The sequence below is a fragment of the Sciurus vulgaris genome (assembly GCF_902686455.1).
Source record: "Sciurus vulgaris genome assembly, chromosome: X".
NCBI lineage: Eukaryota > Metazoa > Chordata > Mammalia > Rodentia > Sciuridae > Sciurus > Sciurus vulgaris.
In genome coordinates, this window is record NC_136471.1 from 118,149,964 (window position 1) to 118,163,921 (window position 13,958).

General features: G+C 39.2%; 1 protein-coding gene across 3 annotated transcripts in view; it reads left to right on the forward strand.

Annotated features, from left to right (window-relative positions):
* Window positions 1-13,958, forward strand: part of PCYT1B (phosphate cytidylyltransferase 1B, choline) — an 84,766-nt gene that overhangs the window by 22,906 nt on the left and 47,902 nt on the right. For 2 of the 3 annotated variants that reach the window (XM_079125067.1, XM_079125068.1), the window contains exon 1: window positions 804-1,035. The exons of the other annotated variant lie outside the window; for it this stretch is intronic. In XM_079125067.1, the coding sequence (XP_078981193.1) occupies window positions 919-1,035 (117 nt within the window). In that variant the 5' untranslated portion in view covers window positions 804-918. Of the gene's footprint in view, window positions 1-803; window positions 1,036-13,958 lie in introns of those variants that run through there. 3 annotated transcript variants of the gene reach the window in all.

The window sequence follows — 13,958 nt, forward strand, 5'->3', positions numbered from 1 at the left end:
CTGATAAAATGGGAGTAGAGGGATAATAGACCAACACATGGAGCAGTATATTCAAGGGCAAACAACAGCAAGTGTGGCTGACAGGAAGCAGTTGGTGAGGGTGACCAGAAGTGGCAGGCAGGCTGTCAATGACAATCTACCTTCTTCAAAGTTGATCCTAGGGCAGCCCCAGGGATAGACTCCAGGGATACATCAGACTATACGGGATCTACTCCTGTATCTGTTGCGAGCAGTCCAGGGGGTGAACATTCAGGTGCCCACAGTAAATTCCCTGAGAGGTCCTTGGAAGCCAGCTGGCAGTTGGCACCGTGAATTTGGACTCAAAAGTGGCCATGTCCTCAGGGTGACTTCTATTTGGCAAATACTGTGGCGATAGCACATCATAACACGCCAGGGACCTGGTCCCTTTTTAAGTGAAGGTCTGCTATGTTCTTTCTTGAGGCGTCCTAGGCCCCTCAGGAAGCGGTTTTATCTTATCTGGGTAGTGCAGCCCGGTCCCTTGCCCAATCTAGACCGAGACCTTTGCAGTTGAATTAAATAGAAGAAACAAAAGCGGCAAGTTCGGCCCCGTGGGTAAGGCTGGCCAGCCAATGGGACCTGGCCGCTCCCCGCTGGAGTGGTACTATGATGACAGTAGCCAACCAGCGCGCTCCATGCAAATGAGGATACTGTATCCCGCACCAGCCGCTCCAGTGCCTTCTGGTTGTTATAGTGATAAACTGAGGCCTTGCCTCTTCGCTTCTCGGAGAAAGAAAGGGGCGGGCGAGGGGGGCAACCTCTTTACTTCCCCCAGGGAAGAGAGAAAGAAGGGAAGGAGGGGGATGGGTAGGGAAGAAAAAAATACGTGACAAAGAAAACATTCTCTGCTTGGGAGGCGACTACCAGAGGGTGTAGAGCTGGAGGGAGCATTCGCTGGCCATGCCAGTACTTACCACTGATGCTGAGTCAGAAACAGGTATCCCAAAATCCCTTTCCAATGAGCCTCCCTCAGAAACCATGGAGGAAATAGAGCACACATGCCCACAGCCTCGACTGGTAAGTAAAGACAAAGGATGCAAATGTATGCGTGGCTATGGCACAAAAGAGTTCCTTATGCGCCCGCAGCCAGCGAGGAAAACGATGCTTAGAGGATTTTCATGTAAATGAGAATGGAGCTACCGCCTAATCCTTCTCAGCTGTTTATACTTAGCTTCTATACCGGGTGCTGCTCTCAGCTTACAAAGCATTATTGTATTGGCTGGGTAGAAAACGGGCTGCTTGGGATATGCTGTGTTTTTGTGCTTTGGGAGGAGGGGATGGCCTTTTTCCTTTTGAGTGTATTCTCGTCTGGAGGTAAAAAACCTATAGTGCAAATTTAAAATGGTTTTCTCTACGCAAAGCTTGGAACAAGTCCCTTGTTAAGTTCTAAATTCTAGCTCAGGAATGATTCGGTACTCAACTCATCTTTGTGCCTGATGCCAATTTTGGAAAAATGAAAGCGACATGGAGGCAAAACTTCCCCTCATTCGTTTGAAAAATAAAAAGTAAATAAATAGGGGTCCCTTCACATTGTATTTAGAAATAACAGGCATTTAAAATGAATTGTAAAGATTTCTGGAGTGTACGGTGAGGGTTTCTATTCACATAGTGGAAACCTGGGGAAGCTACATTTATTTAGAATGGGGCTGCATGCCTTTAATAATGAAAGTGTGGAAACGGGGCACTCAGAGCTTCCGTCCATCTCAGTAACCAGTATCTCAAATTTGATGAGTCCCTCTTCCGGCACCGGTCATGATCCCTTAAGTAGATGTGGAAGTTCCTTCTCAACCACCTCAGCATGTGTGCTCAAGGAATCAAAAACATCAAATAAGTGGCGAGTTTTCTGTGGCTTGAAGTCTTGTGGAACTTGGGGAAATCTCCCTTTGAGCCCCCAAGTCCAAGAGGCACACTATATCTATCCTTTATCATTTTCTCTCCAGTTAAAAGGTGCAATATTTTGATTGGCTGTGAAGTTTGACCCTGGGGAAGAGTTTTGTTGTTGTTTCATTTCTTAAGGGTTGTGTGGTGTAGCATTTTCTATGAAACCCCAAAATAAGGGCTTACAGATTTCGAAGCTAACCCATCTTGGAATTGTCATTTCTTAAGGGTTAATAAGGGTTCAAAGACAGTTTAGAACTACTTCCTAAAAAGCAGTAAAACCAAGTTGTATTAGAGCCCTGTGGACTTTTGTTACATTTCTAATTTTTGAAATATTTTCTTAGGGAATTTTAATATTAACTGCTTCCTAGCCCTTTAGATAGTTACTGGATGACATACACAATGTAGCATTCATGTTCTTATGGGGTATAAATTATCCCAATAAGTTTGTTACTGAGGGATTCCTTGGAGCCAACAAACAACTCATGATTTGGCATTGGAAAAAGATGGCTACTAAAATTATGTTGCAAGATCACCCAGAATGTACTTTTAAATAAACTGTTTTCAGATTTGGATCTCAAACCTTTCAGAGATAAAGGGTGAGGGAGAGGGAGGTGGTTCCATTTTGTGTATCATTTCAGCCTTGTGTGTCTACTTTTTCTTCCTTTTTCACTTAATTATTCTGCTCCTTGGTTGCTTCTACCTGAAAGAGATTGGCAGAGGAAATCAAGGGAAGAAAGTTCAAGTTGCTTTCCACTTTCACTTTTGACAGCTCATCCCAGGTGGTAACTCATAAGAACCACATAAGGCTGCAGTTTATGCCCACACCTCCCATCCATTTTAGAAATAGGGAAACAGGTTCAGAGAAAGTAAGTGACTTTACCAAAGGTCATATTGCTTTGAAGGAGCAGAGCTAGGAATTGAATCCACAAGGTCTTTAGATCTTTCCCCTTATAAGACACTGCTTTCCACCCACCACATCCCTATCCCCAGTACTGGGAATCAAACCAAGGGACTTGTGCATGCTCTAGCACTGAGCTACATCCCCAGCCCTAAAAAACTCTGTTGAGATACATTCCCTTCCCATCTTTTTGGCTGTTCTGGTTGAAAGTAAGAGTAAGTGAGTGTGTGAATGAGTATGAGAGAGAGAGAGAAAGAGAGAGAGAGAGAGAGAGAGAGAACGCGTGCATGCACACACAAGATCAGGTGTGATACAGATGTACAGAAATTGAAACAATTGCTTTGATCTACTTTTGATCAGAATTTTCCACATTGTGCATCATTGTGGGTTGCAGAAATTCCTTCTGTTTAAATAGGGGCTTGTAACCAATTTATAAATAGCTACTTAATTATTAAAGCACCTTTGCTCTTGTTATCAAACTTTGATCACTGTAAGGTTGGTTATATTTTAACTTTAGATTTACACATGATAACCCAAGTATCCTTTGCTAATGATTTTACTTTAATAACTAAGGCACATGCTCAATATTTCAAAGTTTGTTGACAGTGTATGGCACGTGAAAATGAGAAATTAGTCTTGTGGGTTTTAAGAGTTTCTGTTGATCTTGTAGCTTTGCTAGTATCTTCATCTTTCAAATTCTATTAATTCTGTATTTCTCCTGATACCCAAGCATATTTCCCCTAATCACACGTGGGTCATACCATCCATAGCTATCAACAGGTATGATACTGAGTTGCTTAACTAACTTTGTAAACTGCATGAAGAATTTGAGAGGAACTGCTTAGGAATGAAACTCCACACTTAGATTTCCTTTCAGACATCAGTTTTCCTCTCCAAGTTGTTGAAATGAAGAAAGCCACCATCCCTGAGTGAAAAAGGCTTTAAAGCATTCTATATTTTAGATCCATGTAAATAGCACATTGGTGATATTGAGGATAAAATTGAATCATATTTCAAAGGGAAATTTTTGAGAATGGAATATATGTATTTTCCCAGGTACCTTACAAGAAAGGAGAAGGGAAAATAGGATAAAATAACACTGTTAAAGACATTAGAAAAGACCAGGTATGGTGGCACATGACTAATTTTAGCCACTTGGGAGGCTGACGCAGGAGGTTCAGCCTGGGATCAGACTGGGTAACTTCACCAGACATGGTCTCAAAATAAAAAATAAAAAGGGCTAGGAATGTGGCTCAGTGGTAGAATGCTTGCCTAGCATACACAGGGTTCCATACCCAGTGCCACACACACACATACACACATTAGAAAAGTAGAAACAGAAAATCATTTAAGTTTTATGATAGAGCCTACATTTTAGTAACAATCTTTTTAAAATTATTATTTTGATTTTCATTGTACACAAATGGGGTACAACTTTCATTTCTCTGGTTGTACATGAATAGTTATGCAATCTTATTACTCTTACCTCCTTACCATGGTGTTCTGGCTTGAGGTGTCTCTGAAAACTCTTCTTTCCATTGTTATAATGCATATTCTTAATATCTGACTGGTTTTCTGTTCAATACTTTCCTGCTTGAACAGGAAGCAAGGTGACTCATAAGCTTGTCAAGAAGAGAAACTGAGTGTCCTTGAGTGATATGATGTAACCTAACTCCTGAGGGATAAGGACTCCTTGTGGGCAAGAACTGTCCTATCTCCCCAGCCCTAATTATACCCAGACAAAACCTCTGAGCTGAGCAGGTGTTCCATAAACCCTTTCTAATAAGGCCTAGCCATCCTGAAAGCTGACTGCTTGAGAATTTGGTTAATGACCTTGGTCAGGTTCTTCAAGGGGTGCATTCTTCCATCAGAAGGAAGTTGTAATTCTAGCCTGAAATTGTCACTTCCATGAAGATAAATGTGCCACGGATCAACAGAGAAGGCCTTAGAAATAAAAAAGGGCTGGTTCAATATGCCACGTTAGCAGGAGTTCATTTTGGGCTTCACTTCAAAGTGGAGCAGTGCCAAGAGACTGCTGTCTTGCAGAAGGTGCATTATGTCAGTTGGGATGTAGGCTGCTCACCAGTAGTACTCAAAAAGATGGTTGGATTTCCAGACATTAGTAGCTTCCTTTACTAGTATCATCATCTATTTAGCCACTCAGAGCAGCATACATTTTGCAAGTGAGACGTTTTCAATGTGTTGTGTTAGTGAAAATAAACAAACATGAGCTTCTTTGGGCATTTACTGTGGTCAACTGGAATTCTTCCCAAGGTTATTATTAGACATCTTTCTGTTGGTCTCTTCAGATGCAACATCCATTTCTTACAGATTGATAATAGTCAGGTGTATTGAGCATGGGATCAATGAATCAGTTTCTTCCATTCTTTTAAATTTGTCTTCACTATCCCTCCATAACTCCATTTGCCTAATGGTAAACTTCATGTGGAAGAAATAAACCTAATTCAAATATAAGATGGGTAATTTGTTTTACTTTTGTGTTTGAGCATATAGAAATCAAAAGGTACACATGTCATCATTCAGGCAGTGAGAGAATGTTAAGTATTCCATAATGCAAAGCTTTAGAAGGTAACAGTAAACTGTTGCCTACCAACCCCTACCGACAGGATCCACAGTCAGCCAGATGGTTAACAACTTCCAGGCACAGCAAGGTGCTGTGGGAAGATATAAAAGAGAATTCACAGTCCCTGCCCTTAAAGATCATTTCCACTTAGTAGAAGACAGTAGTTTGTTATGTGGAAACATGCCAGGATGCTGAGATCCCTTAAGAGAGCCTTTTTGTAAGTTTGGTTTTAATATATTGGACTTTCTTAAAAACTGTATTTTATCCACTGAGCAGAAGTACTTCCCAGCAGGGAGGGATCTTTTAACCTGATCCCCAAGTTAAGTCACTCCATCTGAAGAAAATATTCTGACCCAAAACATTTTGGGACATGGAAACAATCTATTTTTGAGGGGCTCTTAAGTCTCTATTATAGGTGGCACATTCCAACTTCTTCTACAGCAGTGCTATGTAATAGAAATGCCACTGGAGCCACATATGTAATTTAAAATTTTCTAGTAGCCACAGTTTAAAAAGTAAAAAAAAAAAAAAAGGTGAAATTTGAGTTTAATAATGTATCTTATTTAATGCAAAATATCCCAAATATTATCATGTCAACATGCAATCAGTACAAAAATGGAGATATTTTACATTCTCTTCCTCATACTGAGTCTGAAATCCAGTGTGTTTATTTTACTTGCAATACATTTCAAATGAGACTAGCCAGTGTCAAGTGCTCAGTGGCCACATGAGCCTGTAGAGGAATTCCTAGTCATCTGCCTGCCCAGTCCTGTGCAGGATGAATTCTGAGGAACAAAAACAACAAATGCTTTTCATGTTGTACAATACACATATACATATATGTAGTCATAAGTAAAACCAAACATCACTTATTTCATATTTTACACTCATAACTTTTCTATGTTATCCTAATTTGTGTCAATTAGGAAGCTGTTAGAGTAATCTAAATGAGAGTTAATAAGTTTGAAGTTATGTCGGGGCAGTGGGAGAAGAGAACTGAATGAATATGGGAGGCATTAAGGAGGTAAATGATCCAGGACTTGATAACTGAGTCTGAGAATGGGTCATGGTCAGTGAAGACTCAGTTTTCCAGTTTCAGTGAGTGGGTACCATCACTGAAATGGAAGGATTATGAGAGAAGGGTTTTTGAGTGCTATGTTGGAAATACCATGGAGACTTCCACTTACAGGTGTCTAGTTAATATTTTGTTCTGGAACTCCAGAGATGTAAATTTGGGAGACATCAGCATGGAGCACATGGATATGAAACTGAAACTGAATCACTTTCTGGACTGAAAGGGAAGTGGATTGAAATGTTTGGCAGGAAGAATGCCTCCAGATAATTCTACTACAGGGGCTAATTCTAGAAAGTAACTGACTGTGAGTTATTCTATCAGATTCTTAGAGGGGGGAAATAGAAGAGCTGTAATTAAAGCTTTTAGAATCTTCCTTATATCTGCCTATCTCTACATGAAATCTGGTTAAATTAATCTACTTTATCCCAGAATCTTTCCAGGATGGAACTCCGAGGAAGACCATTTAAAGAGCCGATAGAGGAAGGATCATGAAAAGAAGAGAGAGAGGTATTTCTCAAATGGCTGGGAGATCAGGGAACCAAGGGCAGGGTAAGTTCCATGGAGAGAATGTCCAAAGAAGCAAATGCAGCAGAAAGTCAAATGAGAAGAAATAAGGAAGAATTTCAGATTTGATTTAGAAAAAAGTCAGCGATGGTGTTTCAGTGAAGTAGTAGGAGTAGGGACCAGATGGCAGTAGGTTGAAGAGACTCTAAGAGGTAGGGGAGTGGAAACTTAACTGAATGGGAAGCAAATAGAATGTATAGTGCCAAGAAATGGAGAAAATTAAGTTTAGGGTCAAGAGCATCTAGTTTTTTCCCCTTCTTCCTTCCTTCCCTTCATCCAAGATGCCAAAACTCTTGGTTGGCATTTTTTGTAGTACTTGGGGTTTAACCCACAGCCTCATGAGTAGTAGGGAAGTGTTCTACAACTGAGTTACAACCCCGGTCTTTTTATTTAATTAATTTATTTATTTATATTGTGGTACTGGTATTAAACCTAGGACCTCAAGCATGCTAGGCAAGTGCTTTACCACTGAGCTATATCCCAAGTCCTATTTTTTTTTTTTTTGAGACAGTCTCACTAAATTACTGAGGCTGGCTTCAAACTTGGAATCCTCTTGCCTCACCCTCCTGAGTAACTGGGATTAGAGGTGTGTTCCACTGTGCCTAGCTGGCTCATTCTTTTAAGGTGATAGTAACTTTAACCGAAATAAAATGAGAAAGGACCAGTAGAGAGGGATAGGGTGAAGGTGATGAGGACAACTGATGCAGGGAGTGCCCCATATGCTGGAGGGATTGGGCTCCAGTGCATATGTGGAAGGATAGACTTCAGGCAGGGAAAATGATACCTTTCCCACTGTGTGATGCAGGCAAGAATGGTTTGGGTAAGAAAAAGTAATAAAAGGAAGGGGACTAAAAAATGATGTACCCTTTTATCTAATGACTTCCATTTTATCTGTAAATGTGAAGGCAAAGTCATGGTGATTTAGTTCTGGCAGGTGCAGAGTTAATTCTGGGATAGCCTAGAAAGTTGAGTCCAGCTCCATATTTCCTTTTCAGAGGCCAGCAGTCTAGAAATATGAAAAAGTGGAAAGGCTGGGTTGATTCCTGATTGGATGTGTAGTGACGAGAGCAAATTGATCTGCTTCTTTGTGACCTGTGGGATTCCACATCAACTCACATCAAGGCAAATCTAGAACTGACCATGGAGAATTGGACTGGCCTACCATGAAAGAGCCAGGAGCTGGTGAAACAAATATATTGTACCTTCGTCTCTACTTGCTGGCTCCTGTAGTCTCATTCTAATCTCAGTTTTGTCATTGAATTATTGTGTGGACTTAGGCAAATCACTTTTCTTCTGTGAACCCCAATCTTATAACCCACAATGAATTAGATGATCTCTAGTTCTTAGGCTGTGATTCTGACTTCCATCATCATGGAACATGGTCCACTGTAGTGTTCTCTGTTTATCCTGATGCTCCTATCAAAGTCAGGAGTACACATGTGGTGGTGCACACCTGTGATCCCAGACATTCGGGATACTGAGACAAAAGGATCACAAGCTCAAGGCCAGCCTGGGTAACTTAGCAAGACCCCATCTCAAAAAAAAAAAAAAATTAAAAGGGCTGGGACTGTAGCTCAATGATAGAGCACCCTTGGGTTCAATTCCCTGTATTGTTTAAAAATAAAGTCAGGACTACCCCACTTCTCACCTTCTTTTGGTTTTATTCATTTGGGGTAAAAATAGGTTGAGTGATCTTATGGTAAGACATTGGCTAAATATGAATGACAAATGTTCACAAAATACTTCGGAGTCTTGTATTAATGTTATATAAACCACTTCTGCTATCCTCCACTTTATTCTTCAGTTACATTCTCAAAAATGTTGAACATATTCTCAAATGTATTTGGAATGTTATAATATTCATTGTTTAAAGAAACCTATATTGAATTTTTTCTTAATGTGAACAATAACTTTCTAATTTATCTATTTCATTATACTGAAGTTTGAAACATTGGGCTTTCTTTGAGGTGTGGCAGTGACACTGAACTAGTGGAAACTTTCTTAACAGGTGCTGTCCAATTAAGCTTAATATTTGAGATTAAAGCCTGGCAGTGGGTCAGACTATAGTCTTGAAACTCTTGCATCTTTAGCTTGTGCCATGCACAAAGTTTCTCAGTGACCCTTAGGGAAATAAATGCAGAAAAAGTTATTCTGTCTGATCACTAGGAGCAGGATGAAAAGGAGAAAGCAAGGAAGGTAGGAACAAACTAAGTCATAGCAGGCTAGGCCTATTTTCTTCCAGTAATCTTCCAGGTAACAGCCTCTACCTTGCTAGGGTCTGATTACCCGTTGTGGCCTCAGACCATAGTATTATTGTTTTAACATTCCTACCTTCCTCTTTATCCCAGCATGAACTGGGTTGTATGGGAGGCTGGGGAAGCTGACCTTGCTTGGGGATAAAAAGACAGTTTAGCACTCAACAATCTTGAAGGCAGACTTGAAAACACAGTGATTAGAAAATAAAGCAGCAAGCCCTAGTAGTGTGTGCCTGTATAATAATGTGCAGGGCTGCACAAGGCTAGCCTATTGAGCAGGATTCATTTTCATATAATCTCCTTCCTCCCGCCAAAGTCTTTGACTTGGTGTTTTTGTTTTCCACTAGGTAATTCATGCATGCTGAACCTGACATCAGTGTAAAAAGGACGCCAAGGGTTATTTAAACTGGCATTTAAGAAAAATAACAACAGCAATAATAGGTTAATAGAAACATCATGAACGATGTGTACAGCTTATTGCCAACAAAATGATGTCAAAAACCCATTCCTGGCACACGTAGACTTCTGTGCTTCATCTCTAGTGTGCCTAATATTGACTGTAGGCACAGTCACATAATAATAAATTTTATTGTACGTTCAAATTGTTTAGTTATAAGGTAATTGTTCTATGCTAGGTCCCAAGGCTAGAGATCTCATGCGTTTTCTATGTGGGGGAAATGGAACAACCAATCATAGTGTGCAGTGTGTTGGACACTTTGTTGAATGCTCTGTGTGTGTTATCCCATTTAAACAGGCTGGATACCCATGCAATGAGAATTACTATACCCCATGTTATAAGAAAATCAAGAATAATTTCCCAAAGACCAGATATTAACTGATTAAACTGAGATTTAGAATCAGATCTGACTTCTAAAATCTCATTTGTACTACATACAGTTCTTAAACATCAGTGAGTGAAGAGTCACCTACCTGCTCAAACCCCCAGGTGATTTGGAAGTAAGATGTACCTGCAGGTACTTAGAGCTAGGCTGTACTTAGCCCTGCCATGTCATATCTTCTGCTCTTAGGACAAGGAAAAGAAATAAATTGGGTGTCCAGGCTCTTTATAGTACCACTAGAAATTCAAAGTAAATGTTTTTGACTCAGCAGTTCCACTCCTAGGAAATTTTTATAATGGCCACTAAAAACCAATATTAGGATATTAGGATGTTTTTAGTAACCTTTATTCATTATCACCCCAAGCTGGAACCTATCCAAATGCCCAGAAGTGGAGGAATAGACAAATTGTAGTATATTCATACAACATGTAGTATATTCATGATGAGAATGAAGAACATGTAATCACCTGCAGGACTGTGACTGAATCTCACAAACAATATTGGATAAAAGAAATCAGAAATAATATACCCAGTTTCACTTCTACAAAATATAAAAGAGGCAGAACTCTTCTATAATGTTAGAAGTCAGCAATAGAGGAAGGGGCATATGAAACAGGCTGGCAGTAGTCAGTTACTTGATCTGGATGCTGCATGTAATCAGCTTGTGAAAGTTCATTGAGTCACACACTTGGGACATGTGTACTTTTCTGTATGTATGTTATTCTTCAGTACAAAGTTTGAAGATATCCAGACCATAGTAATGGAGAAATAATACATTCTACCAAATATTTCCCATTTCCAAAGAATTCTGGTGATCTAATATTTAACACTCTAAGAGTGGTATCAGAACCCATCTCAAGTTATAGCTCTTGGCTACTAACAGAACTTCACTGTGCTCAGCCCTTTTAGGGACCATTATATCCAAGCCCCAGCGAGAGCCTAGGTGAGCCCTTGAACTAAATTTGCCTTATTTCTAGGACCAGTCCGGTTCTATTCATATAATCTGTGAATTAAAATCCATGGTCCCCAACTTTTATGCTTTTTCTAATAATGGTCTGGTCTTGCAGTCAGTTTCTGGACTCAGAAGGGAATGGATGGAAATGATTAGCTAGCAAGAGTGTCTCAGAATAATCCTACCACAGGGCTGATTCTTGAAAGTAACTGATCCTGAACCTACCTATCAGGTTCATGGAGGGGGAAAAATAGAAGAGCTATAATTAAAGTTATTAGACTCCTCCCTATATCTGCCTGTCTCTACATGAAATTTGGTTTAATTAATCTATTTTACCTCACAATCTTCCAGGATGGAACCTTGAGGAAGAACATTTAGAGAGCCGATAGAGGAAGGATCATGAAAAGAAGACAGAAAAGTTATTTCTTAAGTAGGTAGGAGATCAGGGGGTCAAAGGGCAAAGCAATCACCTCATTGATAAATACATAATTCCCCCCCAAATTATTTTTGTTAAAGTGTTAAAGAAATCATCCATTTTGCACGATATATCTATCTTCCTTGGAACATCTTTCTTTTAGTGGTTCAGGAAAAAAGGGTGTTTTATTATTAAAAATCTAGCAAATACTTCAAACCGAGACATGTTAGAAATATCTGTACTTCCATCTGACTATACAAACATCCTATATTCCATAATTTGTTCTAATGCTTGTTTCTTCCAGTCTTCAGCAATGTTTTCTGTATATCTTCTAAATATATTATCTGACAAAGGGCTGCATTAGAGTTTGACTTTTTCAAAACATTAGAGCAGTCAATTCTACTGTAGGATGAAGACCAGGTGTTTTCACAATGGTATGGGACTTTGGTTTTTTCTCTATTGAATTGTGGGAAGCTCAGAAAAGTCTTCTAAACATTTATCATTACATGTAACAGTACTCTGTAAATTACTGGATTGAGTATCATCTGATTTGAAGTGTGAAAAAAATCATGGAGGTTTGTCTTCATGTTTTGGATGCTTCATTTTAGAATATCATGATAATTATAATAACTTCATACTATAGTTAGCTAATATATATAGTCAAGGTGATAGACCTTTTTGGGTGGTGGGATTGAACCCAGTGCCTCATGCATGCTAAGCAAGTGCTCCACCACTGAGACACATTCCCATCCCTGAAGGTGAAGTTTAATGCCAATGGCAGCAGGTATTTCTAATAGTCTTCTGTGTGATAATTTTGATTCACTTGTCTTGTCAGCTCAGATTAAATGGTCATTGTTCATACCTGATAATGTGGCTGATGCAGAACTCATACAGGAAGTAGAAGGGTCAGCTTTACCATTTTCTTACAGTTCACTTGTGCTTGAATTATCTTTTGCTTCCTTATTTCATTGCGGGAACTATTTTAAGCCACCTGCTGATCTTGTGAGTGTTGGTTTTGTTCAAACTAGATGATATAATCCACAAAGAAATTTATCAAGGTCCAGGTAAATTGTAACATATTGCAATAAACTGAAACAAATGAAAATATCAGGCAATCCAGGCCACCCAACTTGTACTGTCCCATTGGGACATCTTGTACATTTTGTAGTAACAGAGATGGGACACCAGTATAAATGTATTAGAACTAGATATTTTTTAAATATTTATTTTTTAGTTGTAGGTTAACACAATATCTTTATTTTATTTTAATGTGGTGCTGAGAATTGAACCCAGGGCCTCACACATGCTAGATTAGCACTCTACCACTGAGCCGCAACCCAGCCCCAGAACTAGATATTAATAATGCTTCCTTTCTTGATTTTTGACATGAAATACAAATGTAAGCACAGACTTTGCTCTTTAGTGAATTGTCTTGCTCATCCCATATTAGAAAATACTGGTCTAGATATTCTAAATCCAGCCCTTGGATTCAGCCATCAGAAAGAACTGAATTTTCAGCTGGCATGTTTGGATCCTTTAAGAAAAGTTTTTCTGAATTGATTTTGGTTCTGGGTTCTGCCTTGCATGGAGGTCACTATAAAGACAAGCAGAAAAACCCAAACTGTCTTTATCAGGGGGCTGTCATTGAATATATGGTTGTTGAATATATCACCTGTATATCCTTTAAGGTGGTACCACAGGAGGAATTTCTTCCAGAACTTGGCATCAAGAAATGCTGTGCTTTTTCTTGATAGCTTTCCTTCGTTTTCACTTATGGATAATATTGAATTTATTCCCCTCTTTACTATGACTGCTGGGAGTTAAAGCCATTTTTGTAGTCCATCTATAAAATGTTGAAAACCATGTTATGAATCCCAGTGTGCTCATTTCACCTCTTAAGAAAAACAAACAAACAAACAATATTTCCTCCTTTACCTGAGATCTTGCAACTATTTAAACTTTCAAATTTTATTATTTTTAAGTCACCTCAAGTTTTAGGGGTTAGGGGGATACATGATTGTTGTTGATGTTCATTATAAACTCCTTAAGTAAAACTGCCAAAGGAAAAAGTGATTTAAGGTATGGAATTTCTTATCTCTAGACAAAGATTATTTTATTTTAGTAATAGTGTCTATGCATTTCATAAATCTAAGGTGCTATTCATTGTAAACTGCACTTCCATTTCAGAGGTGTGACAATGTAAAAAATTGGTCAACACTGACTTTAAGACAATATTTATTGTTAAGACCCCTCCTAACTTCAAAGATGTTAAAAAGTATGTGGTTATTTGCGATTCACTGCCCTGGGTTTCTAAAGGTAGCCCCATGGGAGGGAGTTGCAGTTTATGAGGGGTCAGTGTTTTGTTTTTATGTTTTTTTTTTGTTGTTGTTTTGGTGGTGGTGGTTCTGGGGACCGAACCCAGGGGTACTCTACCACTGCCACTGAGCTATGTCCCCAGCCCATTTTATTTTTCATTT